Raw genomic sequence first — 26,488 nt, 5'->3', positions numbered from 1 at the left:
TCCCGTGTCATGCGAACAGTAAAGCATCCTGAGACCATTCATGTGTGGGGTTGCTTCTCAGCCAAGGGAGTAGGCTCACTCACAGTTTTGCCTAAGAACACAGCCATGAAGAATGGTACCAACACATCCTCCGAGAGCAACTTCTCCCAACCATCCAGGAACAGTTTGGTGACAAACAATGCCTTTTCCAGCATGATGGAGCACCTTGCCATAAGGCAAAAGTGATAACTAAGTGACTCAGGGAACAAAACATCGATATTTGGGGTCCATGGCCAGGAAACTCCCCAGACCTTAATCCCATTGAGAACTTGTGGTCAATCCTCAAGAGGCGGGTGGACAAACAAAAACCCACAAATTCTGACAAACTCCAAGCATTGATTATGCAAGAATAATCAATAATTGACAGCATGCCAGGGCGGATTGCAGAGGTCTTGAGAAAGAAGGGTCAACACTGCAAATATTGACTCTTTGCATCAACTTCATGTAATTGTCAATAAAAGCCTTTGACACTTATGAAATGCTTGTAATTATACTTCAGTATTCCATAGTAACATCTGACAAAAATATCTAAAGACACTGAAGCACCAAACTTTGTGAAAAATTCATATTTGCGTCATTCTCAAAACGTTTGGCCACGACTGTATATATATATATATATATATAATCCCATAAACTCCCACTACGTACTCTTTGTTATGTTTGAGGGTCAGGTGATCTGACTCAAAGTAATACACGTCTGGGTCGTCCTCCTGTTGACTTCCTCCTCCTGGAACCTCCTCTAGGCCTCCCCTGGTCTCACAGAGCTCCCCATGGCCCGTACTGTCCCATCCTACCCTGTCCCTTCTGGCCCCACCGTTCCCCTGCTCCATGGGGACAGACGGAGGAGACAGGAGAGACCCCTCCCTGGCCTGGATACTGGAGCATGAGGAGAGGGTAGGAGTAGCGACCAGCTCTCTCCCCGCCTCCACCCCGTCCCTCAGAGGGTCCCTGGGAGAGGAGCAGGGGGCCACAGCCTTGCCCCCGCCGCAGGCCGCCCTACGGGGCGAAGTCCTCAGGGTGTACCTGTGTTCGTGGGGCTCTGTGAAGGAGGGGGGCGAGGTGCTGGAGATAGAGGGGGTGCAGGGTGGGTCTGAGCGTGTTGGGGGGGCTAGCAGTGGCATCGTGAATTCTCCTGAGTTATTGTTGTTGTTGTTTACATTGTTGATGTTGTTGTTGATGATATTGTTGTTGATGATGATGCTGGTGGCAACAGTGTTCTGCACCACCAGCGGCATGAACGACCATCCGTTAATTCCCCCGCCGCAACTCTCCTCCTCCTCGGTCGGTGTCACTTCCACCTCCTCCTCTCTGACAGAGAGGTGGGGAGTAGAGGAGTCCTCCTCAAAGGAGGCCAGAAGAGGAGCAGGACACTCCCCTGAGTCTTTACCCTCCTCCTCCATCCCAGGATCAGAGTCTTTAACTTCCTCCTGCCCAGGATCAGAGTCTTCACTCTCCTCCTCCATCCCAGGATCAGAGTCTTTAACTTCCTCCTGCCCAGGATCAGAGTCTTTACCCTCCTCCTCCATTCCAGGATCAGAGTCTTTACCCCCTTCCTCCTGCCCAGGATCAGAGTCTTTAACCCCCTCCTCCTGCCCAGGATCAGAGTCTTTAACTTCCTCCTGCCCAGGATCAGAGTCTTTACCCTCCTCCTCCTGCCCAGGATCAGAGTCTTTAACTTCCTCCTGCCCAGGATCAGAGTCTTTACCCCCCTCCTCCTGCCCAGGATCAGAGTCTTTAACTTCCTCCTGCCCAGGATCAGAGTCTTTACCCCCCTCCTCCTGCCCAGGATCGGAGTCTTTACCCCCTTCCTCCTGCCCAGGATCAGAGTCTTTAGCCCCCTCTTCCTGCCCAGGATCAGAGTCTTCACCCTCCTCCATCCCAGGATCAGAGTCTTCACCCTCCTCCTCCATCCCAGGATCAGAGTCTTTACCCCCCTCCTCCTGCCCAGGATCAGAGTCTTTACCCCCCTCCTCCTGCCCAGGATCAGAGTCTTTAACTTCCTCCTGCCCAGGATCAGAGTCTTTACCCCCCTCCTCCTGCCCAGGATCAGAGTCTTTACCCCCCTCCTCCTGCCCAGGATCGGAGTCTTTACCCCCTTCCTCCTGCCCAGGATCAGAGTCTTTACCCCCCTCCTCTTGCCCAGGATCCGAGTCTTTAACTTCCTCCTGCCCAGGATCAGAGTCTTTACCCCCCTCCTCCTGCCCAGGATCAGAGTCTTTACACTCTTCCTCCTGCCCAGGATCAGAGTCTTTACCCCCCTCCTCCTGCCCAGGATCAGAGTCTTTACCCCCCTCCTCCTGCCCAGGATCATAATCTTTACCTTCCTCCTGCCCAGGATCATAGTTTCTACAAGGCACTACGGGGTCTGGGGGCGAGGGGCAGGGCGCCCCCCTCTGGCTGCCGTTCAGCAGTGCTGGACCGGGACCTGGACAGGTGGTGTTGGAGGCAGCGCTGAGACACAGGGAGTTTGTCTGAGCATCAGGGCTACTGCTGGTCTGCCCCAGCCCGATACAGGACTTATGGGAGTTGGAGTTCAGGAGCTGCTGAACATGGCCGTCATCCTCCTCCTCCTCTCCTTCCTCCTTGTTGAGGTCAGGTGAAGAAGAGGAAGGTGAGGCTGCGGTGGAGTTTTGTCTGAGCAGGTCACCCCCTTCACTGTTCTCCTTGACAGTCGTTAAGGGGGCACAGGGGGAGGCGGGGATGACGGGCATGGGGGGCGCAGACGGGAGGTCATCCTTGGATCCATGCGACTCCCCAGAGCGGAAGCACCGTTTGGCCCTTTTGAGGAGCGGTGAGGCATCCCTCCCCACAGCACCTGACGTCTCCTTCCCCCTCCCTTCACAGTTCTCAGCCTTCTCCGAACCCCCAACCCCCTCTCTCTCTGAGCAGGACAGGACCCTCTTCCTGGGGCTTGCCCATGTCTCCCCGTCCACGGAGGTGGCCTTGTGGTGGGCTACCTTTCCCTGGTGACCCCCAGGCTTCTCTGAGGCCCCGTCCTGGTCATCTTGTCTCTTCTTGGGAGAGCGTGGGGCCCTGCTGCCGGGGAGGGGTGACCCCTGACACTCCTCCGGCTGGGCGATACTGCGATTCCTGAGGGTTCGGCCACAGAAGTTCTCGTCCAATCCATTGAGCCCGACCGATGACCTTGTGACGCGCGAGGAACGTGACGCGGCCATGCTACGGCGAGAGGCGTATCATCGTGCTGCCCGCTCCTCTGCTACAGAAGTGGGGCACCTGGGAGCATAGAGGAGACAGAGGTTATAAAGCTTCATAAGGGATCCATTATCCATGAACCAGATTCAGCGTTGGGAGATGCTATACTGACAGAGGATGAATAAGGTTCAGTGTTGGGAGATGCTATACTGACAGACTGGGAATAAGGTTCAGCGTTGGGAGATGCTATACTGACAGAGGATGAATAAGGTTCAGTGTTGGGAGATGCTATACTGACAGACTGGGAATAAGGTTCAGCGTTGGGAGATGCTATACTAACAGAGGATGAATAAGGTTCAGTGTTGGGAGATGCTATACTGACAGACTGGGAATAAGGTTCAGCGTTGGGAGATGCTATACTAACAGAGGATGAATAAGGTTCAGCGTTGAGAGATGCTATACTAACAGAGGATGAATAAGGTTCAGTGTTGGGAGATGCTATACTGACAGAGGATGAATAAGGTTCAGTGTTGGGAGATGCTATACTGACAGAGGATGAATAAGGTTCAGCGTTGGGAGATGCTATACTAACAGAGGATGAATAAGGTTCAGCGTTGGGAGATGCTATACTGACAGAGGATGAACCAGATTCAGCGTTGGGAGATGCTATACTGACAGAGGATGAATAAGGTTCAGCGTTGAGAGATGCTATACTGACAGACTGGGAATAAGGTTCAGCGTTGGGAGATGCTATACTGACAGACTGGGAATAAGGTTCAGTGTTGGGAGATGCTATACTGACAGAGGATGAATAAGGTTCAGCGTTGGGAGATGCTATACTGACAGAGGATGAATAAGATTCAGCGTTGGGAGATGCTATACTGACAGAGGGTGAATAAGGTTCAGCATTGGGAGATGCTATACTGACAGACTGGGAATAAGGTTCAGCGTTGGGAGATGCTATACTGACAGAGGATGAATAAGGTTCAGCGTTGGGAGATGCTATACTGACAGAGGATGAATAAGGTTCAGTGTTGGGAGATGCTATACTGACAGAGGATGAATAAGGTTCAGCGTTGGGAGATGCTATACTGACAGACTGGGAATAAGGTTCAGCGTTGGGAGATGCTATACTGACAGAGGATGAATAAGGTTCAGTGTTGGGAGATGCTATACTGACAGAGGATGAATAAGGTTCAGTGTTGGGAGATGCTATACTGACAGAGGATGAATAAGGTTCAGCGTTGGGAGATGCTATACTGACAGAGGATGAATAAGGTTCAGCGTTGGGAGATGCTATACTGACAGAGGGTGAATAAGGTTCAGCTTTGGGAGATGCTATACTGACAGAGGATGAATAAGGTTCAGCGTTGGGAGATGCTATACTGACAGAGGGTGAATAAGGTTCAGCGTTGGGAGATGCTATACTGACAGAGGGTGAATAAGGTTCAGCGTTGGGAGATGCTATACTGACAGAGGGTGAATAAGGTTCAGCTTTGGGAGATGCTATACTGACAGAGGATGAATAAGGTTCAGCGTTGGGAGATGCTATACTGACAGAGGGTGAATAAGGTTCAGCGTTGGGAGATGCTATACTGACAGAGGGTGAATAAGGTTCAGCGTTGGGAGATGCTATACTGACAGAGGGTGAATAAGGTTCAGCGTTGGGAGATGCTATACTGACAGAGGATGAATAAGGTAAGAGAATCAGAGATGCTACAGTTGAAGTCGGAAGTTTACATACACTTAGTTTGGAGTCATTAAAACTTGTTTTTCAAACCACTCCATAAATTTCTTGTTAAAAACTATAGTTCTGGCAAGTCGGTTAGGACATCTACTTTGTGCATGACACAAGTACATTTGCAACAATTCTTTACAGACAGATTATTTCACTTAATCACAATTCCAGTGAATCAGAAGTTTTCATACACTAAGTTGACTGTGCCTTTAAACATCTTGGAAAATTCCCGAAAATGATGTCATGGATTGAGAAGATTCTGATAGGCTAATTGACATCATTTGAGTCAATTGGAAGTGTACCTGTGGATGTATTTCAAGGCCTACCTTCAAACTCCGTGCCTCTTTGCTTGACATCATGGGAAAATCAAATCAGCCAACAAATTGTAGACCTCTACAAGTCTGGTTCATCCTTGGGAGCAATTTCCAAACGCCTGAAGGTACCACGTTCATCTGTACAAACAATAGTACGCAAGTATAAACACCACGGGACCACGCAGCCGTCATACCGCTCAGGAAGGAGACGCGTCTCCTAGAGATGAATGTACTTTGGTGTGAAAAGTGCAAAACAATCCCAGAACAACAGCAAATTACCTTGTGAAGATGCTGGAGGAAACAGGTACAAAAGTATCTATATCCACAGTAAAACGAGTCCTATATCGACACAACCTGAAAGGTCTCAAAGCAAGGAAGAAGCCACTGCTCCAAAACCGCCATAAAAAAAGCCAGACTATGGTTTGCAACTGCACATGGAGACAAAGATCATACTTTTTGGAGAAATGTCCTCTGGTCTGATGAAACAAAAATATAACTGTTTGGTCATAATGACCATCATTATGTTTGGAGGAAAAAGGGGGAAGCTTGCAAGCCGAAGAACACCACTCCAACAGTGAAGCACGGGGGTGGCAGCATCATGTTGTGGGGGTGCTTTGCTGGTGGACTTCACAAAATAGATGGCATCATGAGGACGGAAAACTATGTGAATATATTGAAGCAACATCTCAAGACATCAGTCAGGAAGTTAAAGCTTGGTCGCAAATGGGTCTTCCAAATGGACAATGACACCAAGCATACTTCCAAAGTTGTGGCAAAATGGCTTAAGGACAACAAAGTCCAGGTATTGGAGTGGCCATCATAAAGCCCTATAGAAAATCCTATAGAAAATTTGTTGGCAAAACTGAAAAAGCTTGTGCAAGCAAGGAGGCCTACAAACCTGACTCCGTTACACCAGCTCTGTCAGGAGGAATGGGCCAATATTCACCCAACTTATTGTGGGAAGCTTGTGGAAGGCTACCCGAAACGTTTGCCCCGAGTTAAACAATTTAAAGGCAATGCTACCAAATTCTAATTGAGTGTATGTAAACTTTTGACCCACTTGGAATGTGATGAAAGAAATAAAAGCTGAAATAAATAATTATTTCTACTATTATTCTGACATTCCACAGTCTTAAAATAAAGTGGTGATCCTAACTGACCTAAAACAGGACATTTTTCCTATGATTAAATGTCAGGAAATGTGAAAAACTGAGTTTAAATGTATTTGTCTAAGGTGTATGTAAACTTCTGACTTCAACTGTATATTGACAGAGGGTGAATAAGGGCAGGGCAGTATCTTTCATCTCTTGCCAGTTCAAAGAGAATCAAATGTCAGCCCATCTTTGATGCTTCAGCTGTGAGTGCTCTGTGTCTGTCTGGGGAAACAAGTAGACTGGAACACTAGGTCACATCCCAAATGGTACCCTATTCCCTCTATAGCACTACCTAGCCATAGGGCTAAGTGCACTATATAGGGAATAGGGTGCCATTTGGGACATATCCCTTATCTCTCGCTCTCAGGGTCAGGTTTTCCAAAAACAACCGTTTTTAACGTCGCATTTGAAAAACGTTAGTAATCTGATGCCCCCGTTCACATCGTGACCTTCATGCAAGTTTATTCCACTACTGGACGGACAGCCTAGTCTCCCGTCAGAGATAGCATTTATTTAGGGAGATGTTACCTTTTCATTCAAGACAGGAAGACAGGAGAAACATTGTTTTAAGATGATAATAAATGTTAGAGAAACAAGTAACTAACTTTCTAGCAGCTAAAATCTACGCTAGGTTGACGATACCACTATAGCTAGCTAAAAGCTAGGCTAGGTTGAAAATACCACTGTAGCTAGCTAAAAGTTAGGCTAGGTTGAAGATTATGCTGTAGCTAGAAAAGCTAGGCTAGGTTGAAGATACCAATGTAGCAAGCTAAAAGCTAGGCTAAGTTGAAAATAATATACTGTAGCTAGCTAAAAGCTAGGCTAGGTTGAAGATTATACTGTAGCTAGCTAAAAGCTAGGCTAGGTTGAAGGCATCACTGTAGCTAGCTAAAAGCTAGGCTAGGTTGAAGATAATACTGTAGCTAGCTAAAAGCTAGGCTAGGTTGAATATTATACTGTAGCTAGCTAAAAGCTAGGCTAGGTTGAAGGCATCACTGTAGCTAGCTAAAAGCTAGGTTGAAAATACCACTGTAGCTCGGACCTCCACCTAATAATTATCAAACGCAAACGTCCTTACCATAAATCAACTTAAAACGGGAGGCAACAGTCATAATATAATTTACTTAACAGCCAATGTTTATTATTTAACACTACTATAAAAATATGACTTGCTTATAGAAATGGGTAATTGTTTACGAGTTGCTAGCTTTCCCATAAAGCCATCACCAAAACCCACATATTTTAATCTTCTGTGGTTTGGTGACTTCTTGTTCTTCGACAGACTCCGGCTGGACTTTGTCTCCTCTACCCAGGTAGAACACATCCTTTGTCTCCTCTACCCAGGTGGAACACATCATTAGTCTCCTCTACCCAGGTGGAACACATCCTTTGTCTCCTCTACCCAGGTAGAACACATCCATCACTTAATCGGTCAATAACTGATTACGATGCCTGTCTTAACATAGGGAACTGTCTGTGTGTGTGTTCATTTAATTACCTTCCTGTGGTATGATGTGATGCATTGTTTTGTCATTCAGACCTAACCTTCCTAAAACATGTTTATGTGAGCTGACTCACACCACCACCCCCCATAGAGCTCTCTACATACACCACACCACCACCACCCCCCCATAGAGCTCTCTACACCCCCCCCCCCCATAGAGCTCTCTACATACACCACACCACCCCCCCATAGAGCTCTCTACACACCACGACCCCCCCATAGAGCTCTCTACACACCACCACCCCATAGAGCTCTCTACACACCACCCCCCCATAGAGCTCTCTACATACACCACCACCCCCCCCCCATAGAGTTCTCTACACCCCCCCCCATAGAGCTCTCTACACACCACCCCCCCATAGAGCTCTCTACACACCACCACCCCCCCCATAGAGCTCTCTACACACCACAACCCCCCCCCCCTAACAGACAGGGGGGGGGGGTGTTATCAGACAGACAGACAGATATTTGCTCATGCAGGCAGAGGGTCTTTAAGGCATTATGCAGGGAAGGGATCAATTTCCCATTATGGTAATTTACTTTTGTCACAAATGTCAACCCTATTCACTATATAGTGTACTACTTTTGACCAGAGCCCTAAGCACTAAAAATAGGGCTCTGGTCAGAAGTAGTGCACTATGTAGCATGGAATTGGATTCCATTTCAGTGTCTGGCAACATGTAAACATGAGATGCGGCAGTACTAGACAACATTTCAACAACTCCAAGTGTAAGTTGTATATGTCAAGCATTAATGTCTTCCTGCCCAGGATGCGTTGCATGACATCAACTTTAAATTGAGACGTAGCCTTTCTAATTGTTCCCGTCCTGACAGTTATCCAAGCCAGGTTTTAAACCCGTGTAAACATATCAAAAGTCACAAGAACAAAACGAATTAAACCGCGTGTGAAAGGAAAGCTGATAGTTATCTTCCTTGATTGGTATAGGAAACGGTGGAGTAGCTAGTAGCACGTAGATATGTGATGCAACTTCACAAATAAATAAAATAAATAAATTCAATAAACATTTTTTTTTAAATATTATTTATTTTTAACTTCACTAATTCAATAGAGTAAACAATGGAGTATTTCGTTTAGTTTTATTGTTCTCACCCCATCATCTTTACTTCTCCACCCTATATAAATATATATATATATCTCCATTCAGAGGACCGGACTGCCTCCACCAAATCCCCGGTAATGGCACTCCAGCCGACAGGACCCAAGTTGGACAACACTGAGACGCAGGGGTCTTAATAAGTAGTTATTTAACTCGCTCCAAATACGGTAGCTACTATTTCACAAGAGAAGGATAACTAGTCCCCGTGGTCGTGTGTTCATCTTATTACCTACCAATGCTTAAACCAATGCAAACTAGCCGGCTATCAAACCGTTAGCCCACATGCTAACCAACCCGTTAGAAAAGGCTGCAGAAGGCAGCTTGGTCGCACCCTGATATGCATTATGCACCATAAACTGGTTGCTATTCTTAACATATTTCTGCTCCTCATACGTTTTTGTTTTGTTTGTTTCCTCGCAAAAGTTAGCAAATGACCGGATAACAAAATAATTTGTTTTTATTACATGAAATAAAAGTAGTAATGTTAGCTAGCTCACTTAGCGGTTAGTTACATTGCCAATTGGCGCACCGGATAGTTACTGAATTTACTAGTTATATATATTTATATATCAGTCTTACTAAAGATATACATTATATATCAGTCTTACTAGTCTTAAAATGAATGGTTCGCTAAGGAGTAATGGTTTATTATGCATAGTACAAGTATTTGACAAGCTATATTAATACTAAAGTAAGTGAGTTGATAATCGCATAGCTTTAACATTGGTAAGTAACGTTAAATTGATGGACATTAGCGGGTGGCCTAAAGTCGTAATAACAAAGCTAGGATAAAGATGTGCAATAAGGGAATAGTTCCTTCTGTGGCTAGGCTGCTGCTTGCTAACAGCGGCTAGTAAACAACTTTCCTAAAGCATTCGCATAACGGGCTCACTATTTGGTCGACTTTTTCACTAAAATTGTTCATTAGATGGCAAGTCTATGCTTCACTTCTGATCACGACCGACTAAATCGTTTATTGGAAGGAAAAAAAATGGGTTTGTGAAGATAGCTAGAGAATTACACTCACCTCACTTCCGCAAATCGTGTGCTGCCACACTCGGCAGGAGACATATTTTCTATCCAGTCAACGGGGTCCGTGTGTGTGTGTGTGTTCTGCCTTGTGTGTGTGTGTGTGTTCTGCCTTGTGTGTGTGTGTGTGTTCTGCCTTGTGTGTGTGTGTGTGTGTGTTCTGCCTTGTGTGTGTCTGTGTTCTGCCTTGTGTGTGTGTGTGTGTGTGTGTGTGTGTGTGTGTGTGTGTTCTGCCTAGTTCCACAACTTGTCAAAATGAAACACTACAGTTTTCCTGTTGAAAGGAGAACATGAAAGACATCTTTGGCCCCTGGACGAGACTGTGTGTAGCTCGGGCTACCAATGCCATGTCTCCATTGCAAGTCTAACCATATCTATAATGTTATTAGTCAGAATCCAGAAATAAAGGGTCGCTTATAATGAAATGAGTATTTCAGAGATGTTCCGATTAGTTGGTAGAACAAAACAAAATGTTGTGATACACAAGAGTTTTGGTCCACAATTAAATTAAACATAAATTTCCATACAAAATGTTAAACTTGGATCTTAAAACCATAACAAGCACTGCAATAAATAGGATTAAAATTAAGTTGCTAAGTAAACAAACAGGTGAAGAGAAATCATGTCTGTGTTACACTGTTCTTTCATTGTCAGGGTTTAACAGAATCGTAGAACCAGAATCATATCAACCATTCTGAATCAGAAGTTGTGTTTTCTAGAACCAGAATAATATCAGCCATTCTGAATCAGAACAGTTGTGTTTTCTAGAACCAGAATCATATCAGCCATTCTGAATCAGAACAGTTGTGTTTTCTAGCACCAGAATCATATTAGCCATTCCGAAACAGAACAGTTGTGTTTTATAGAACCAGAATCATATCAGCCATTCCGAAACAGAACAGTTGTGTTTTATAGAACCAGAATCATATCAGCCATTCTGAATCAGAACAGTTGTGTTTTATAGAACCAGAATCATATCAGCCATTCTGAATCAGAACAGATGTGTTTAATAGAACCAGAATCATATCAACCATTCTGAATCAGAACAGTTGTGTTTTATAGAACCAGAATCATATCAGCCATTCTGAATCAGAACAGTTGTGTTTTATAGAACCAGAATCATATCAGCCATTCTGAATCAGAACAGTTGTGTTTTATAGAACCAGAATCATATCAACCATTCTGAATCAGAACAGATGTGTTTTATAGAACCAGAATCATATCAGCCATTCTGAATCAGAACAGATGTGTTTTATAGAACCAGAATCATATCAGCCATTCTGAATCAGAACAGTTGTGTTTTCTAGCACCAGAATCATATTAGCCATTCCGAAACAGAACAGTTGTGTTTTATAGAACCAGAATCATATCAGCCATTCCGAAACAGAACAGTTGTGTTTTATAGAACCAGAATCATATCAACCATTCCCAATCAGAACAGATGTGTTTTATAGAACCAGAATCAGAACAGTTGTGTTTAGTTTAGTAAATCAGGAAGCAGTATTCCATATACCTACAGCATTCTTCACATTGCTTCTTCAGTCTTCAGTGACCACATACCAAAAGGCAACACCATACCCTTATACACAAATGAATGCTTTCTTCCAATGACAAAACTGATGAATATTATGATTTGAAAGCTTGTCATGTAATTCTGTACATTTCAAAGACAAAGATGGCCACAGAAGTTTGTGATTCATTGTGTACACATAATGCAGTGAGTGGGCAGCTTACATGTAATTTAATGTGACATGTGGCCATCAAGTTTTTTCAAATCATTCGTACGTCAGGGTTGGGGGTCAATTCCACATTTGTCTCACATCTGAGTAAAATTTGATTTGTAATTTCACTTCACTTCCTGAATTGAAATGGGATTGACCAAAACCCCGGCTGAGTGAGTGGGGTCCCCTCTAAAGCGTGCCTGCCAGCCACATATTCTATTTAAAAACAAGTATATTAACATCATATAGGTGCCTCCCAAATGGAACCCTGGTCAAAAGCAGTGCACTATTTAGGGAATAGGGTGCCATTTGGTATACACTGTTAATCCACCCCCTGGTCTAGCCAACGGGGGGGGGGGGGGTAAATAACAAGGAAGTTCTGGGACCGTAGTACACCAGGGGTGTATTCATTAGGTAACACACACCAGGTTTTACAACGGAAACAAGAGTTTATATTGGACCAATTCAGATAGGTGGGTCCCCTACACGTTTCGTTCCTTTTGCTTCCTTTTAGATCCTAGTGAATACACCCCTGGACTCACTAGTACATTCAAATACACATCAGACATTGTGTGAACATGCCACGCATCTTAACCAGACTATAGTAAAAAACAAACATACAAATCCTTCCTGAGACTACTTAGTTTACACAGGCAGCCCAATTCTGATCTTTTGACTAATTATTGACAAAACACCTGATCTGATTGGTCAAAAGACCAATTCGTGTAAAAAGATCAGAATTAGGCTGCCTGTGTAAACACATATCCTTAGCAGTGTTTCCCTTTTTTTCATTCACTTGCCGACACTCCAAAAAAACAGGAGAATTTAAAATTCCCAAGATGTCTTGGTATGGAGCCCCCCATTGATTTTGTTATGTTTGACCAGATAGCACAAGAACACGGTATGGCAAAATCTGTAGCATTGTAGGAAATTAGCTTTTACAAACAAACAGCTACATTTTTTTTCTGCAAACAAGAGGAGGGTCTCTTAAAAATGTGTGGACGGAGATTTCTCTTCTTCACTTTATGGAAAATGTAAGAGCTTGAGCTTTTTTTTTAGAACCATTCACTTCAACAATATGTTATTTTCTTAGAACAAGTATTAAAAAGAGAACCATTTTGATTGTGATCATTTGTGATTCTTCTTTTGTCTTTTGCGACACACAAGACATAAGAGTGACATCATATAGAACCCCCCTCCAGGGAACTCTCAACTTACTGTTGCTAGGTAGAATAGTAGAACACACCAAGGTGTCATTTCAAAATGTTGGTTGTGCATCAGCAGTTACGTAAGTCACTGACAGCCACTCAAATAGCCCATATCAGCGAAGAAAAAAAAAATGTAGATTGGTAAATTAGTCTAGCCAGCTACCTAAATTTGTAGTAATCATGGTCGAATTACTGACCAGGGGGGCCTCCGTTGATTTTGTTAATTACTCTCACTCAGATAATCATATTAAAAACTGCAGACATTTATCTCCACCCTATGGCAAAATGTGTAGAATTGCAGGGAATTAGCTGTAAAACTGAAACATGTCCTCTCTGCCCCATTGCAATTTTTTTTATTAGAATTGCATGAAATTTGTTATAAAATTGAAAAATGTTCTCACCGCCCCATGGCAAAATGTGTAGAATTGCAGCAAACTTGCTTTAAAACTGCAAAAATGTATAGAATTACAGGAAATAAACTAAAACATACATTCTCTCTCTCCGCTGTCAAGAAGGGTGCCGCTAAAATGTTTTGCTCGCAAGAGGGGGGGGTCATCAATTTCACTTAGGGCCCCCAAAAGGAGAGGGCTGGCTCTGATTGCATGTGTGGGTATGGATGTGGGTACGCAGGCCCATGAACCATTACGGCCCCTCATAATGAGTTCCGATTTCTTTGTGGCCCCCACCCCCATTAAAGTTTCCCATCCCTGATATAGAGTGACATTGTCTCAATTTTGGTCAAGAGAGAGAAGTTTGTTTTTTTTAAACGCTGCATTCAGGAAAAAACATTTTTTTTTACCTGCAAACAAGATTAATAAATGCTTGGTTCTGGAAATGACCAGACACAGTTCCCATGTATTATTCTACAGTGCAATTAGAAATTATATATTTCTACATTTATGTAGAAACATGTCATCATGTTATTTTCAGACATGTTTATTCTTCCGCCCAGTTGTCAAGAAGGGCTGTTGTGGTGGTCAAGGAAGGGAAATCCTTCGTTACAACGCTTTTTAAATAAAAAGTAAAGTGCGAAATAAAAGGCTTTAGTTGTTGTTTTACTCAGGGCTGATGGTGGGGGTTTCCTGTTAGTGTGGTGGGGGTTTCCTGTTAGGGGGTTGGGGGGTTTCCTGTTCGGGGGTTGGGGGTTTCCTGTTCGGGGGTTGGGGGTTTCCTGTTAGGGGGTTGGGGGTTTCCTGTTAGGGGGTTGGTGTTGGGGGTTTCCTGTTAGGGGGTTGGTGTTGGGGGATTCCTGTTAGGGGGCAGGTGTTGGGGGTTTCCTGTTAGGGGGCCGGTGTTGGGGGTTTCCTGTTAGGGGGCCGGGGTTGGGGGTTTCCTGTTAGGGGGTTGGTGTTGGGGGTTTCCTGTTAGGGGGCCGGTGTTGTGGGTTTCCTGTTAGGGGGTCGGTGTTGGGGGTTTCCTGTTAGGGGGTCGGTGTTGGGGGTTTCCTGTTAGGGGGCCGGTGTTGCGGGTTTCCTGTTAGGGGGTTGCGGGTTTCCTGTTAGGGGGTTGCGGGTTTCCTGTTAGGGGGTCGGTGTTGGGGGTTTCCTGTTAGGGTGTTGGGGGTTTCCTGTTAGGGGGCCGGTGTTGGGGGTTTCCTGTTAGGGGGCCGGTGTTGGGGGTTTCCTGTTAGGGGGCCGGTGTTGGGGGTTTCCTGTTAGGGGGCCGGTGTTGGGGGTTTCCTGTTAGGGGGCCGGTGTTGGGGGTTTCCTGTTAGGGGGCCGGTGTTGGGGGTTTCCTGTTAGGGGGTTGGTTGGTAGGTAGTTTCCTGTTAAGGGGTTGGTAGTTAGGTAGTTTCCTATTAGGGGGTTGGTACAGTAGGTAGTTTCCTATTAGGGGGTTGGTAGGTAGTTTCCTGTTAGGGGGTTGGTAGGTAGTTTCCTGTTAGGAGGTTGGTAGGTAGTTTCCTGTTAAGGGGTTGGTAGTTAGGTAGTTTCCTATTAGGGGGTTGGTACAGTAGGTAGTTTCCTATTAGGGGGTTGGTAGGTAGTTTCCTGTTAGGAGGTTGGTAGGTAGTTTCCTGTTAAGGGGTTGATAGTTAGGTAGTTTCCTGTTAAGGGGTTGGTAGTTTCCTATTAGGGGGTTGGTACAGTAGGTAGTTTCCTATTAGGGGGTTGGTACAGTAGGTAGTTTCCTATTAGGAGGTTGGTAGGTAGTTTCCTGTTAGGGGGTTGGTACAGTAGGTAGTTTCCTATTAGGGGGTTGGTATAGTAGGTAGGTTGTTTCATGTGAAGGAGTTGGTATGTCGGTAGATTGAAACGTAGCACGTCTCCACCTATATCTTCTCCTTAGACTGCGAGGAGGCCTCTAGTTCGGGGTGAGAGACGTTGGGCCGGACTGTTACGAGCGGACCTCCTCCGTGGACGGAGTGGAGAAAGTTCCACGTCTCCTCAGAGATCTGTCCCGAGTCAGCTCCTTGAGGGAGTAAATAGCACACAGATTTAATGAGACTGAAATAACGCACATTTAGTAGCTTTTCTATCTTGATCAAGTGTGTCCACAACAGTTCCATCAGCATCACACTGATAGGACATTATATAAGTAGAGGATTTGGAGAAGACAGAAGAGTTGACTGGGTCAGGCTGTTACCTTGTCTGAGTGTTAGATGGCCATTCTTGTTGATCGCGATCTTGGAGTTATCGATTGGTCCCGGTGGATCTGCAAGGGAGAGGGAAATCAATTATTATGACACAGAAAATGTAATCTGAAGGCAGCCTAATATAGCACATTATAGCACATTATATAGCACATTATATAGCACATTATATAGCACATTATAGCACATTATATAGCACATTATATAGCACATTATAGCACATTATATAGCACATTATAGCACATTATAGCACATTATATAGCACATTATATAGCACATTATAGCACATTATATAGCACATTATATAGCACATTATATAGCACATTATAGCACATTATAGCACATTATATAGCACATTATATAGCACATTATAGCACATTATAGCACATTATATAGCACATTATAGCACATTATAGCACATTATAGCACATTATATAGCACATTATAGCACATTATATAGCACATTATATAGCACATTATAGCACATTATATAGCACATTATATAGCACATTATAGCACATTATAGCACATTATATAGCACATTATAGCACATTATAGCACATTATAGCACATTATAGCACATTATAGCACATTATATAGCACATTATAGCACATTATAGCACATTATATAGCACATTATATAGCACATTATAGCACATTATATAGCACATTATATAGCACATTATAGCACATTATATAGCACATTATATAGCACATTATAGCACATTATAGCACATTATATAGCACATTATAGCACATTATAGCACATTATATAGCACATTATAGCACATTATAGCACATTATAGCACATTATATAGCACATTATAGCACATTATATAGCACATTATAGCACATTATATAGCACATTATAGCACATTATATAGCACATTATAGCACATTATATAGCACATTATAGCACATTATAGCACATTATAGCACATTATATAGCACATTATATAGCACATTATAGCACATTATAGCACATTATAGCACATTATAGCACATTATATAGCACATTATAGCACATTATAGCACATTATAGCACATTATAGCACATTATAGCACATTATATAGCACATTATATAGCACATTATAGCACATTATAGCACATTATATAGCACATTATATAGCACATTATAGCACATTATATAGCACATTATATAGCACATTATAGCACATTATAGCACATTATAGCACATTATAGCACATTATATAGCACATTATAGCACATTATAGCACATTATAGCACATTATAGCACATTATATCACATTATAGCACATTATATAGCACATTATATAGCACATTATAGCACATTATAGCACATTATAGCACATTATAGCACATTATATAGCACATTATAGCACATTATAGCACATTATATAGCACATTATAGCACATTATAGCACATTATAGCACATTATAGCACATTATAGCACATTATAGCACATTATATAGCACATTATAGCACATTATAGCACATTATATAGCACATTATATAGCACATTATAGCACATTATATAGCACATTATAGCACATTATAGCACATTATAGCACTCCTTTCAACAGCTGGGGGTGGAGACTCCAAATCACACCTACTACAGCAGTATCTAGACACCCCTTCAAATGAGTGGACTTCAGCCACACCGCCATGCAATCTCCATAGACAAACATTGGAGGTATAATGGCCTTACTGAAGAGCACAGTGACTTTCAACTTGGCACCGTCATAGGATGCCACCTTTCCAACAAGTCAGTTTATCGAATTTCTGCCCTGCTCGAGCTGCCACGGTCAACTGTAAGTGCTGTTATTGTGAAGTGGAAACGTCTAGGAGCAGCAACAACGGCTCAGCCGCGAAGTGGTAGGCCACACCATCTCACAGAACGGGACCGCCGAGTCCTGTGGTCTGTGCTCGGTTGCAACACTTCCAAACTGCCTCTGGAACCAACGTCAGCACAATAACTGTTTGCCAGGAGACTCATGAAATGGGTTTCCATGGTCGAGCAGCCGCACACAAGCCTAAGATCACCATGCACAATGCCAAGCGTCGACTGGAGTGTAAACCTCGATGCCAGTGGACTCTGGAGCAGTTGACACGAGATCTCCGGAGCGATGAATCACGCTTCACCATCTGGCAGTCCGACGGACAAATCTGGGTTTAGGAGAATGCTAGGAGAACGCGACCTGCCCGAATGTATAGTGCCAACTGTAAAGTTTGGTGGAAGAGGAATAATGGTCTGGGGCTGTTTTTCATGGTTTGGACTTTGGCCCCTTAGTTCCAGTGAAGGGAAATCTTAACGCTACAGCATAGAATGACATTCAAATCAAATGTTATTTGTCACATGCGCCGAATACAACAGCTGTAGACCTTACAGTGAAATGCTTACTGACAAGCCCTTAACCAACAGGTGTAGACCTCACAGTGAAATTCTGACTGACCAGCCCTTAACCAACAGGTGTAGACCTCACAGTGAAATTCTGACTGACCAGCCCTTAACCAACAGCTGTAGACCTGACAGTGAAAAGCTTACTGACAAGCCCTTAACCAACAACGCAGTTTAAAGAAAAACAAGTGTTGAGTAAAAAATAAACAGTTAAATAGCAGCAGTACAATAACAGTAGTGAGGCTATATACAGGGTATTACGGTACAGAGTCAATGTGGAGGCTATATACAGGGTATTACGGTACAGAGTCAATGTGGAGGCTATATACAGGGGGTACCGGTACAGAGTCAATGTGGAGGCTATATACAGGGTATTACGGTACAGAGTCAATGTGGAGGCTATATACAGGGTATTACGGTACAGAGTCAATGTGGAGGCTATATACAGGGGGTACCGGTACAGAGTCAATGTGGAGGCTATATACAGGGGGTACCGGTACAGAGTCAATGTGGAGGCTATATACAGGGTGTTACGGTACAGAGTCAATGTGGAGGCTATATACAGGGTATTACGGTACAGAGTCAATGTGGAGGCTATATACAGGGGGTACCGGTACAGAGTCAATGTGGAGGCTATATACAGGGTATTACGGTACAGAGTCAATGTGGAGGCTATATACAGGGTATTACGGTACAGAGTCAATGTGGAGGCTATATACAGGGTATTACGGTACAGAGTCAATGTGGAGGCTATATACAGGGTATTACGGTACAGAGTCAATGTGGAGGCTATATACAGGGTATTACGGTACAGAGTCAATGTGGAGGCTATATACAGGGTATTACGGTACAGAGTCAATGTGGAGGCTATATACAGGGTATTACGGTACAGAGTCAATGTGGAGGCTATATACAGGGGGTACCGGTACAGAGTCAATGTGGAGGCTATATACAGGGGGTACCGGTACAGAGTCAATGTGGAGGCTATATACAGGGGGTACCGGTACAGAGTCAATGTGGAGGCTATATACAGGGTGTACTGGTACAGAGTCAATGTGGAGGCTAAATACAAGGGGGTACCGGTACAGAGTCAATGTGGAGGCTATATACAGGGGGTACCGGTACAGAGTCAGTGTGGAGGCTATATACAGGGGGTACCGGTACAGAGTCAATGTGGAGGCTATATACAGGGGGTACCGGTACAGAGTCAATGTGGAGGCTATATACAGGGGGTACCGGTACAGAGTCAGTGTGGAGGCTATATACAGGGGGTACCGGTACAGAGTCAATGTGGAGGCTAAATACAGGGGGCACCGGTACAGAGTCAATGTGGAGGCTATATACAGGGGGAACCGGTACAGAGTCAATGTGGAGGCTAAATATAAGGGGGTACCGGTACAGAGTCAATGTGGAGGCTATATACAGGGGGGTACCGGTACAGAGTCAATGTGGAGGCTATATACAGGGTGTTACGGTACAGAGTCAATGTGGAGGCTATATACAGGGGGTACCGGTACAGAGTCAATGTGGAGGCTAAATACAGGGGGTACCGGTACAGAGTCAATGTGGAGGCTATATACAGGGGGTACCGGTACAGAGTCAGTGTGGAGGCTATATACAGGGGGTACCGGTACAGAGTCAGTGTGGAGGCTATATACAGGGGGTACCGGTACAGAGTCAATGTGGAGGCTATATACAGGGGGTACCGGTACAGAGTCAATGTGGAGGCTATATACAGGGGGTACCGGTACAGAGTCAATGTGGAGGCTATATACAGGGGGTACCGGTACAGAGTCAATGTGGAGGCTAAATACAAGGGGGTACCGGTACAGAGTCAATGTGGAGGCTATATACAGGGGGAACCGGTACAGAGTCAATGTGGAGGCTAAATACAAGGGGGTACCGGTACAGAGTCAATGTGGAGGCTATATACAGGGGGGTACCGGTACAGAGTCAATGTGGAGGCTACATACAGGGTGTTACGGTACAGAGTCAATGTGGAGGCTATATACAGGGGGTACCGGTACAGAGTCAATGTGGAGGCTAAATACAGGGGGTACCGGTACAGAGTCAATGTGGAGGCTATATACAGGGGGTACCGGTACAGAGTCAGTGTGGAGGCTATATACAGGGGGTACCGGTACAGAGTCAGTGTGGAGGCTATATACAGGGGGTACCGGTACAGAGTCAATGTGGAGGCTATATACAGGGGGTACCGGTACAGAGTCAATGTGGAGGCTATATACAGGGGGTACTGGTACAGAGTCAATGTGGAGGCTATATACAGGGGGTACCGGTACAGGGTCAATGTCGAGGCTATATACAGGGTGCACCGGTACAGAGTCAATGTGCCGTTTAGTCGACGTAATGAGGTAATATGTACATGTAGGTAGAGTTAAAGTGAAGGAAAGTTGGCCCCAGTGATGTACCCTCTGTATTGCCTTGCATGATGTAACCAGTCAGGATGATCGATGGTGCAGCTGTAGAATTTTTTAAGGATCTGAGGACCCATGCCAAATATTTTCAGTCCCTTGAGGGGGAATAGGCTTTGTTGTGCCCTCTTCACAACTGTCCTGGTGTGTTTGGACCATGTTAGTTTGTTGGTGATGAAACTCTTGACCCGCTCCACTACAGCCCCGTCGATGAGAATGGGGGCGTGCTCGGGCCTCCTTTTCCTGTAGTCCACAATCATCTCCTTAGTCTTGGTTACGTTGAGGGAGAGGTTGTTGTCCTGGCACCACACAGCCAGGTCTCTGACCTCCTCCCTATAGGCTGTCTCATCGTTGTTGGTGATCAGGTCTACCACTGTTGTGTCATCAGCAAACTTAATGATGGTGTTGGGAGTCGTGCCTGGCAGCTCAGTCATGAGTGAACAGGGAGTACAGGGGGGGACTGAGCACGCACCCCTGAGGGGCCCCCGTGTTGAGGATCAGCGTGACGGATGTGTTGCTACCTACCCTTACAACCTGGGGGCGGCCCGTCAGGAAGTCCAGGATCCAGTTGCAGAGGGAGGTGTTTAGTCCCAGGGTCCTTAGCTTAGTGATGAGCTTTGAGGGCACTATGGTGTTGAATGCTGAGCTGTAGTCAATGAACAGCATTCTCACATAGGTGTTCCTTTTGTTCAGGTGTGAAAGGGCAGTGTGGAGTGCAATAGAGATCGCATCATCTGTGGATCTGTTGGGGTGGAAGGCAAATTGGAGTGGGTCTAGGGTTTCTGGGATAATGGGGTTGATGTGAGCCCTGACCAGCCTTTCAAAGCACTTCATGGCTACAGACGTGAGTATTATGGGTCAGTAGTCACTTGTTGGGTCAGTAGTCACATGTTGGTATTACAGACTCAGTCAGGGACATGTTGAAAATGTCAGTGAAGATACTTGCCAGTTGGTCAGCACATGCCCGGAGCACACGTCCTGGTAATCCGCCTGGCCGATTTAAGTTTCCTTGCATTAAAGACCCCGGCCACTAGGAGCGCCACCTCTGGATGAGTGTTTTCCTGTTTGATTATGGCCTATTACAGCTCGTTGAGTGCAGTCTTAGTGCCAGCATTGGTTTGTGGTGGTAGATAGACAGTTACGAAAAATATTGATGAAAACTCTTGGTAAATAGTGTGGTCTACAGCTTATCATGAAATACTCTACCTCAGGTGACCTTGAGACTTAATATTAGATTTCGTGCACCAGCTGTCATTGACAAAAAGACAGACCTCCACCCCTTGTCTTTCCGGAGGCAGTATAAACCCAGCTAGCTGTATTTTATCCATGTCGTTGTTCCAGCCACGACTCAGTGAAACATAAGATATTACAGTTTTTAATGTCCCATTTGTAGGATATTCATGATCGTAGCTTGTCTATTTTGTTATCCATTTGTACGTCAGCTAATAATAGGTAGAGGCAGATTACCCATTCGCCGTCGGATCCTAACGAGGCACCCTGACCTACGTCCCGATATCTCCATCTCTTTCTCCTGTCGGATCCTTACAAGGCACCCCGACCTACGTCCCGATATCTCCATCTCTTTCTCCTGTCGGATCCTTACAAGGCACCCCGACCTACGTCCCGATATCTCCATCTCTTTCTCCTGTCGGATCCTTACAAGGCACCCTGACCTACGTCCCGATATCTCCATCTCTTTCTCCTGTCGGATCCTTACAAGGCACCCTGACCTACGTCCCGATATCTCCATCTCTTTCTCCTGTCGGATCCTTACGAGGCACCCCGACCTACGTCCCGATATCTCCTGTCGGATCCTTACGAGGCACCCCGACCTACGTCCCGATATCTCCTGTCGGATCCTTACGAGGCACCCCGACCTACGTCCCGATATCTCCTGTCGGATCCTTACGAGGCACCCCGACCTACGTCCCGATATCTCCATCTCTTTCTCCTGTCGGATCCTTACGAGGCACCCCGACCTACGACCCCGATATCTCCATCTCTTTCTCCTATCGGATCCTTACGAGGCACCCCGACCTACGACCCGATATCTCCATCTCTTTCTCCTGTCGGATCCTTACAAGGCACCCTGACCTACGTCCCGATATCTCCATCTCTTTCTCCTGTCGGATCCTTACAAGGCACCCCGACCTACGTCCCGATATCTCCATCTCTTTCTCCTGTCGGATCCTTACAAGGCACCCCGACCTACGTCCCGATATCTCCATCTCTTTCTCCTGTCGGATCCTTACAAGGCACCCCGACCTACGTCCCGATATCTCCATCTCTTTCTCCTGTCGGATCCTTACAAGGCACCCCGACCTACGACCCGATATCTCCATCTCTTTCTCCTGTCGGATCCTTACGAGGCACCCCGACCTACGTCCCGATATCTCCATCTCTTTCTCCTGTCGGATCCTTACGAGGCACCCCGACCTACGACCCCGATATCTCCATCTCTTTCTCCTATCGGATCCTTACAAGGCACCCCGACCTACGACCCGATATCTCCATCTCTTTCTCCTGTCGGATCCTTACAAGGCACCCCGACCTACGACCCGATATCTCCATCTCTTTCTCCTGTCGGATCCTTACAAGGCACCCCGACCTACGTCCCCGATATCTCCATCTCTTTCTCCTGTCGGATCCTTACAAGGCACCCCGACCTACGACCCAATATCTCTTTCTCTTGCGAATTACGATGTCTGAAGTAAATCCTTCGCGTCCGACTCGTTAAAGAAAAAACTCTTTGTCCAGTACGAGGTGAGTTATCGCTGTCCTGATGTCTAGAACGACTTTTCGGTCATAAGTGGCAGAAACATTATGTACAAAATAAGTTACAAATAACGCACAAAAACACACACAATTGGTTAAGAGCCCTTAAAACGGCAGCCATCTCCTCCGGTGCCATTAGTTATTCTAGACCATTCTGTGCTTCCAACTTTGTGGCAACAGCTTGGGGAAGGCCCTTTCCCGTTTCAGCATGAGAAGTCCCCTAGTGCACAAAGCGAGGTCCATACAGAAATGGTTTGTCGAGATCGAACACCTCTGGGATGAATGGGTCAACCCCATCGAACACCTCTGGGATGAATGGTCAACCCCATCGAACACCTCTGGGATGAATGGTCAACCCCATCGAACACCTCTGGGATGAATGGTCAACCCCATCGAACACCTCTGGGATGAATGGTCAACCCCATCGAACACCTCTGGGATGAATGGTCAACCCCATCGAACACCTCTGGGATGAATGGTCAACCCCATCGAACACCTCTGGGATGAATGGTCAACCCCATCGAACACCTCTGGGATGAATGGTCAACCCCATCGAACACCTTTGGGATGAATTGGAACACAGACTGCGAGCCAGGCCTAATCGCCCAACATACAGTGCCTTGCGAAAGTATTCGCCCCCCTTGAACTTTGCGAACTTTTGCCATATTTCAGGCTTCAAACATAAAGATATAAAACTGTATTTTTTGTGAAGAATCAACAACAAGTGGGACACAATCATGAAGTGGAACAAAATTTATTGGATATTTCAAACTTTTTTAACAAATCAAAAACTGAAAAATTGGGCGTGCAAAATTATTCAGCCCCTTTACTTTCAGTGCAGCAAACTCTCTCCAGAAGTTCAGTGAGGATCTCTGAATGATCCAATGTTGACCTAAATGACTAATGATGATAAATACAATCCACCTGTGTGTAATCAAGTCTCCGTATAAATGCACCTGCACTGTGATAGTCTCAGAGGTCCGTTAAAAGCGCAGAGAGCATCATGAAGAACAAGGAACACACCAGGCAGGTCCGAGATACTGTTGTGAAGAAGTTTAAAGCCGGATTTGGATACAAAAAGATTTCCCAAGCTTTAAACATCCCAAGGAGCACTGTGCAAGCGATAATATTGAAATGGAAGGAGTATCAGACCACTGCAAATCTACCAAGACCTGGCCGTCCCTCTAAACTTTCAGCTCATACAAGGAGAAGACTGATCAGAGATGCAGCCAAGAGGCCCATGATCACTCTGGGTGAACTGCAGAGATCTACAGCTGAGGTGGGAGACTCTGTCTATAGGACAACAATCAAGTATATTGCACAAATCTGGCCTTTATGGAAGAGTGGCAAGAAGAAAGCCATTTCTTAAAGATATCCATAAAAAGTGTTGTTTAAAGTTTGCCACAAGCCACCTGGGAGACACACCAAACATGTGGAAGAAGGTGCTCTGGTCAGATGAAACCAAAATCGAACTTTTTGGCAACAATGCAAAACGTTATGTTTGGCGTAAAAGCAACACAGCTCATCACCCTGAACACACCATACCCACTGTCAAACATGGTGGTGGCAGCATCATGGTTTGGGCCTGCTTTTTTTCAGCAGGGACAGGAAAGATGGTTAAAATTGATGGGAAGATGGATGGAGCCAAATACAGGACCATTCTGGAAGAAAGCCTGATGGAGTCTGCAAAAGACCTGAGACTGGGACGGAGATTTGTCTTCCAACAAGACAATGATCCAAAACATAAAGCAAAATCTACAATGGAATGGTTAAAAAATAAACATATCCAGGTGTTAGAATGGCCAAGTCAAAGTCCAGACCTGAATCCAATCGAGAATCTGTGGAAAGAACTGAAAACTGCTGTTCACAAATGCTCTCCATCCAACCTCACTGAGCTCAAGCTGTTTTGCAAGGAGGAATGGGAAAAAATTTCAGTCTCTCGATGTGCAAAACTGATAGAGACATACCCCAAGCAACTTACAGCTGTAATCGCAGCAAAAGGTGGCGCTACAAAGTATTAACTTAAGGGGGCTGAATAATTTTGCACGCCCAATTTTTCAGTTTTTGATTTGTTAAAAAAGTTTGAAATATCCAATAAATGTCGTTCCACTTCATGATTGTGTCCCACTTGTTGTTGATTCTTCACAAAAAAATACAGTTTTATATCTTTATGTTTGAAGCCTGAAATGTGGCAAAAGGTCACAAAGTTCAAGGGGGCCGAATACTTTCGCAAGGCACTGTAAATGCCCGACCTCACTAATGCTCTTGTGGCTGAATGGAAGCAAGTCCCTGCAGCAATGTTCCAACAGTGGAGGCTGTTGTAGTAGCAAAGATGGGGACCAATTCCCTTTTAAAGCCCATGATTTTGGAATGAGATGTTCGACATGCAGGTGTCCACATAGTTTTGGTCATGTAGTGTATCTGTTTAGCCAATCACCATTGTTCTTTCCCTTGACGAAGCCCTCCCACTCTCTGAACCAACCACTCACCATTGTTCTTTCCCTTGACAACGCCCTCCCACTCTCTGAACCAGCCACTCACCATTGTTCTTTCCCTTGAGGAAGCCCTCCCACTCTCTGAACCAACCACTCACCATTGTTCTTTCCCTTGACAAAGCCCTCCCACTCTCTGAACCAGCCACTCACCATTGTCCTTTCCCTTGACGAAGCCCTCCCACTCTCTGAACCAACCACTCACCATTGTCCTTTCCCTTGACGAAGCCCTCCCACTCTCTGAACCAACCACTCACCATTGTTCTTTCCCTTGACGAAGCCCTCCCACTCTCTGAACCAACCACTCACCATTGTTCTTTCCCTTGACGAAGCCCTCCCACTCTCTGAACCACTGCATGCTGATGCAGTAGATGATCAGTGGAGACTCCTCCTCTTGGAACGCCTTGTTCAGCTGAACAGAGGAAGGAAGAGGGGATGGGGGGAGAGAGGGGATGGAAGGGGAGGATAGGGAGAAGAGCGAGGGAAGGGGAGAGGACGGGAAGAAAGAGATTTGAGAGAGAAAGTTTATCATTTAAATTAATTGAGAACATTAAAACAGGTGTGTTAGTGCTGGGGTGGAAAAAAACCTGCAAAGGAAAGTGAAAGTCCTTACCCGGACAAACATGTCCAGCTCTGTCCTGCGTCTCTTCTCCAGCTTCTCAATCTCTGTCTGACAAGTGTGACACACATACAGGTGGTTGACAGCAGGCCCGCCTCCGTACCTAGACAAGAAACCAATCACAGCTTAGTAACACACATTGACAGACCATTCACAGCTCAGTAACACACCCTGACAGACCAATCACAGCTTAGTAACACACATTGACAGACCAATC

General features: G+C 45.1%; 2 protein-coding genes across 4 annotated transcripts in view; both read right to left on the bottom strand.

The window, feature by feature from the left end:
• The window catches only part of LOC110509155 (uncharacterized), a 50,184-nt gene extending 39,732 nt beyond the window's left edge, over nt 1-10,452 (bottom strand). Inside the window, exons 1-2 of one of the 3 annotated variants that reach the window (XM_090226036.1) lie at nt 10,048-10,452; nt 688-3,273 (exon numbers count right to left, since the gene is read on the bottom strand). In XM_090226036.1, the coding sequence (XP_090082162.1) occupies nt 688-3,215 (2,528 nt within the window). In that variant the 5' untranslated portion in view covers nt 3,216-3,273; nt 10,048-10,452. Of the gene's footprint in view, nt 1-687; nt 3,274-5,256; nt 5,388-10,047 lie in introns of those variants that run through there. The other 2 variants (XM_090226038.1, XM_090226037.1) reach the window with 2 other exon arrangements.
• A 2,863-nt stretch (nt 10,453-13,315) lies between these two features.
• LOC110508260 (ubiquitin carboxyl-terminal hydrolase 33) overlaps nt 13,316-26,488 on the bottom strand; it is a 66,868-nt gene continuing 53,695 nt past the window's right edge. The window contains exons 20-23 of the mRNA XM_090226039.1: nt 26,266-26,374; nt 25,962-26,064; nt 15,565-15,633; nt 13,316-15,390 (exon numbers count right to left, since the gene is read on the bottom strand). Of these exons, the coding sequence (XP_090082165.1) occupies nt 15,251-15,390; nt 15,565-15,633; nt 25,962-26,064; nt 26,266-26,374 (421 nt within the window). The 3' untranslated portion in view covers nt 13,316-15,250. The remainder of the gene's footprint in view (nt 15,391-15,564; nt 15,634-25,961; nt 26,065-26,265; nt 26,375-26,488) is intronic.

The sequence above is a fragment of the Oncorhynchus mykiss genome, chromosome 28 (assembly GCF_057628025.1).
Source record: "Oncorhynchus mykiss isolate SJ-2025 chromosome 28, ASM5762802v1, whole genome shotgun sequence".
Classification (NCBI taxonomy): domain Eukaryota; kingdom Metazoa; phylum Chordata; class Actinopteri; order Salmoniformes; family Salmonidae; genus Oncorhynchus; species Oncorhynchus mykiss.
Note: the sequence above shows the minus strand (reverse complement) of the source record. Positions and strands in the feature narration are given on the sequence as shown.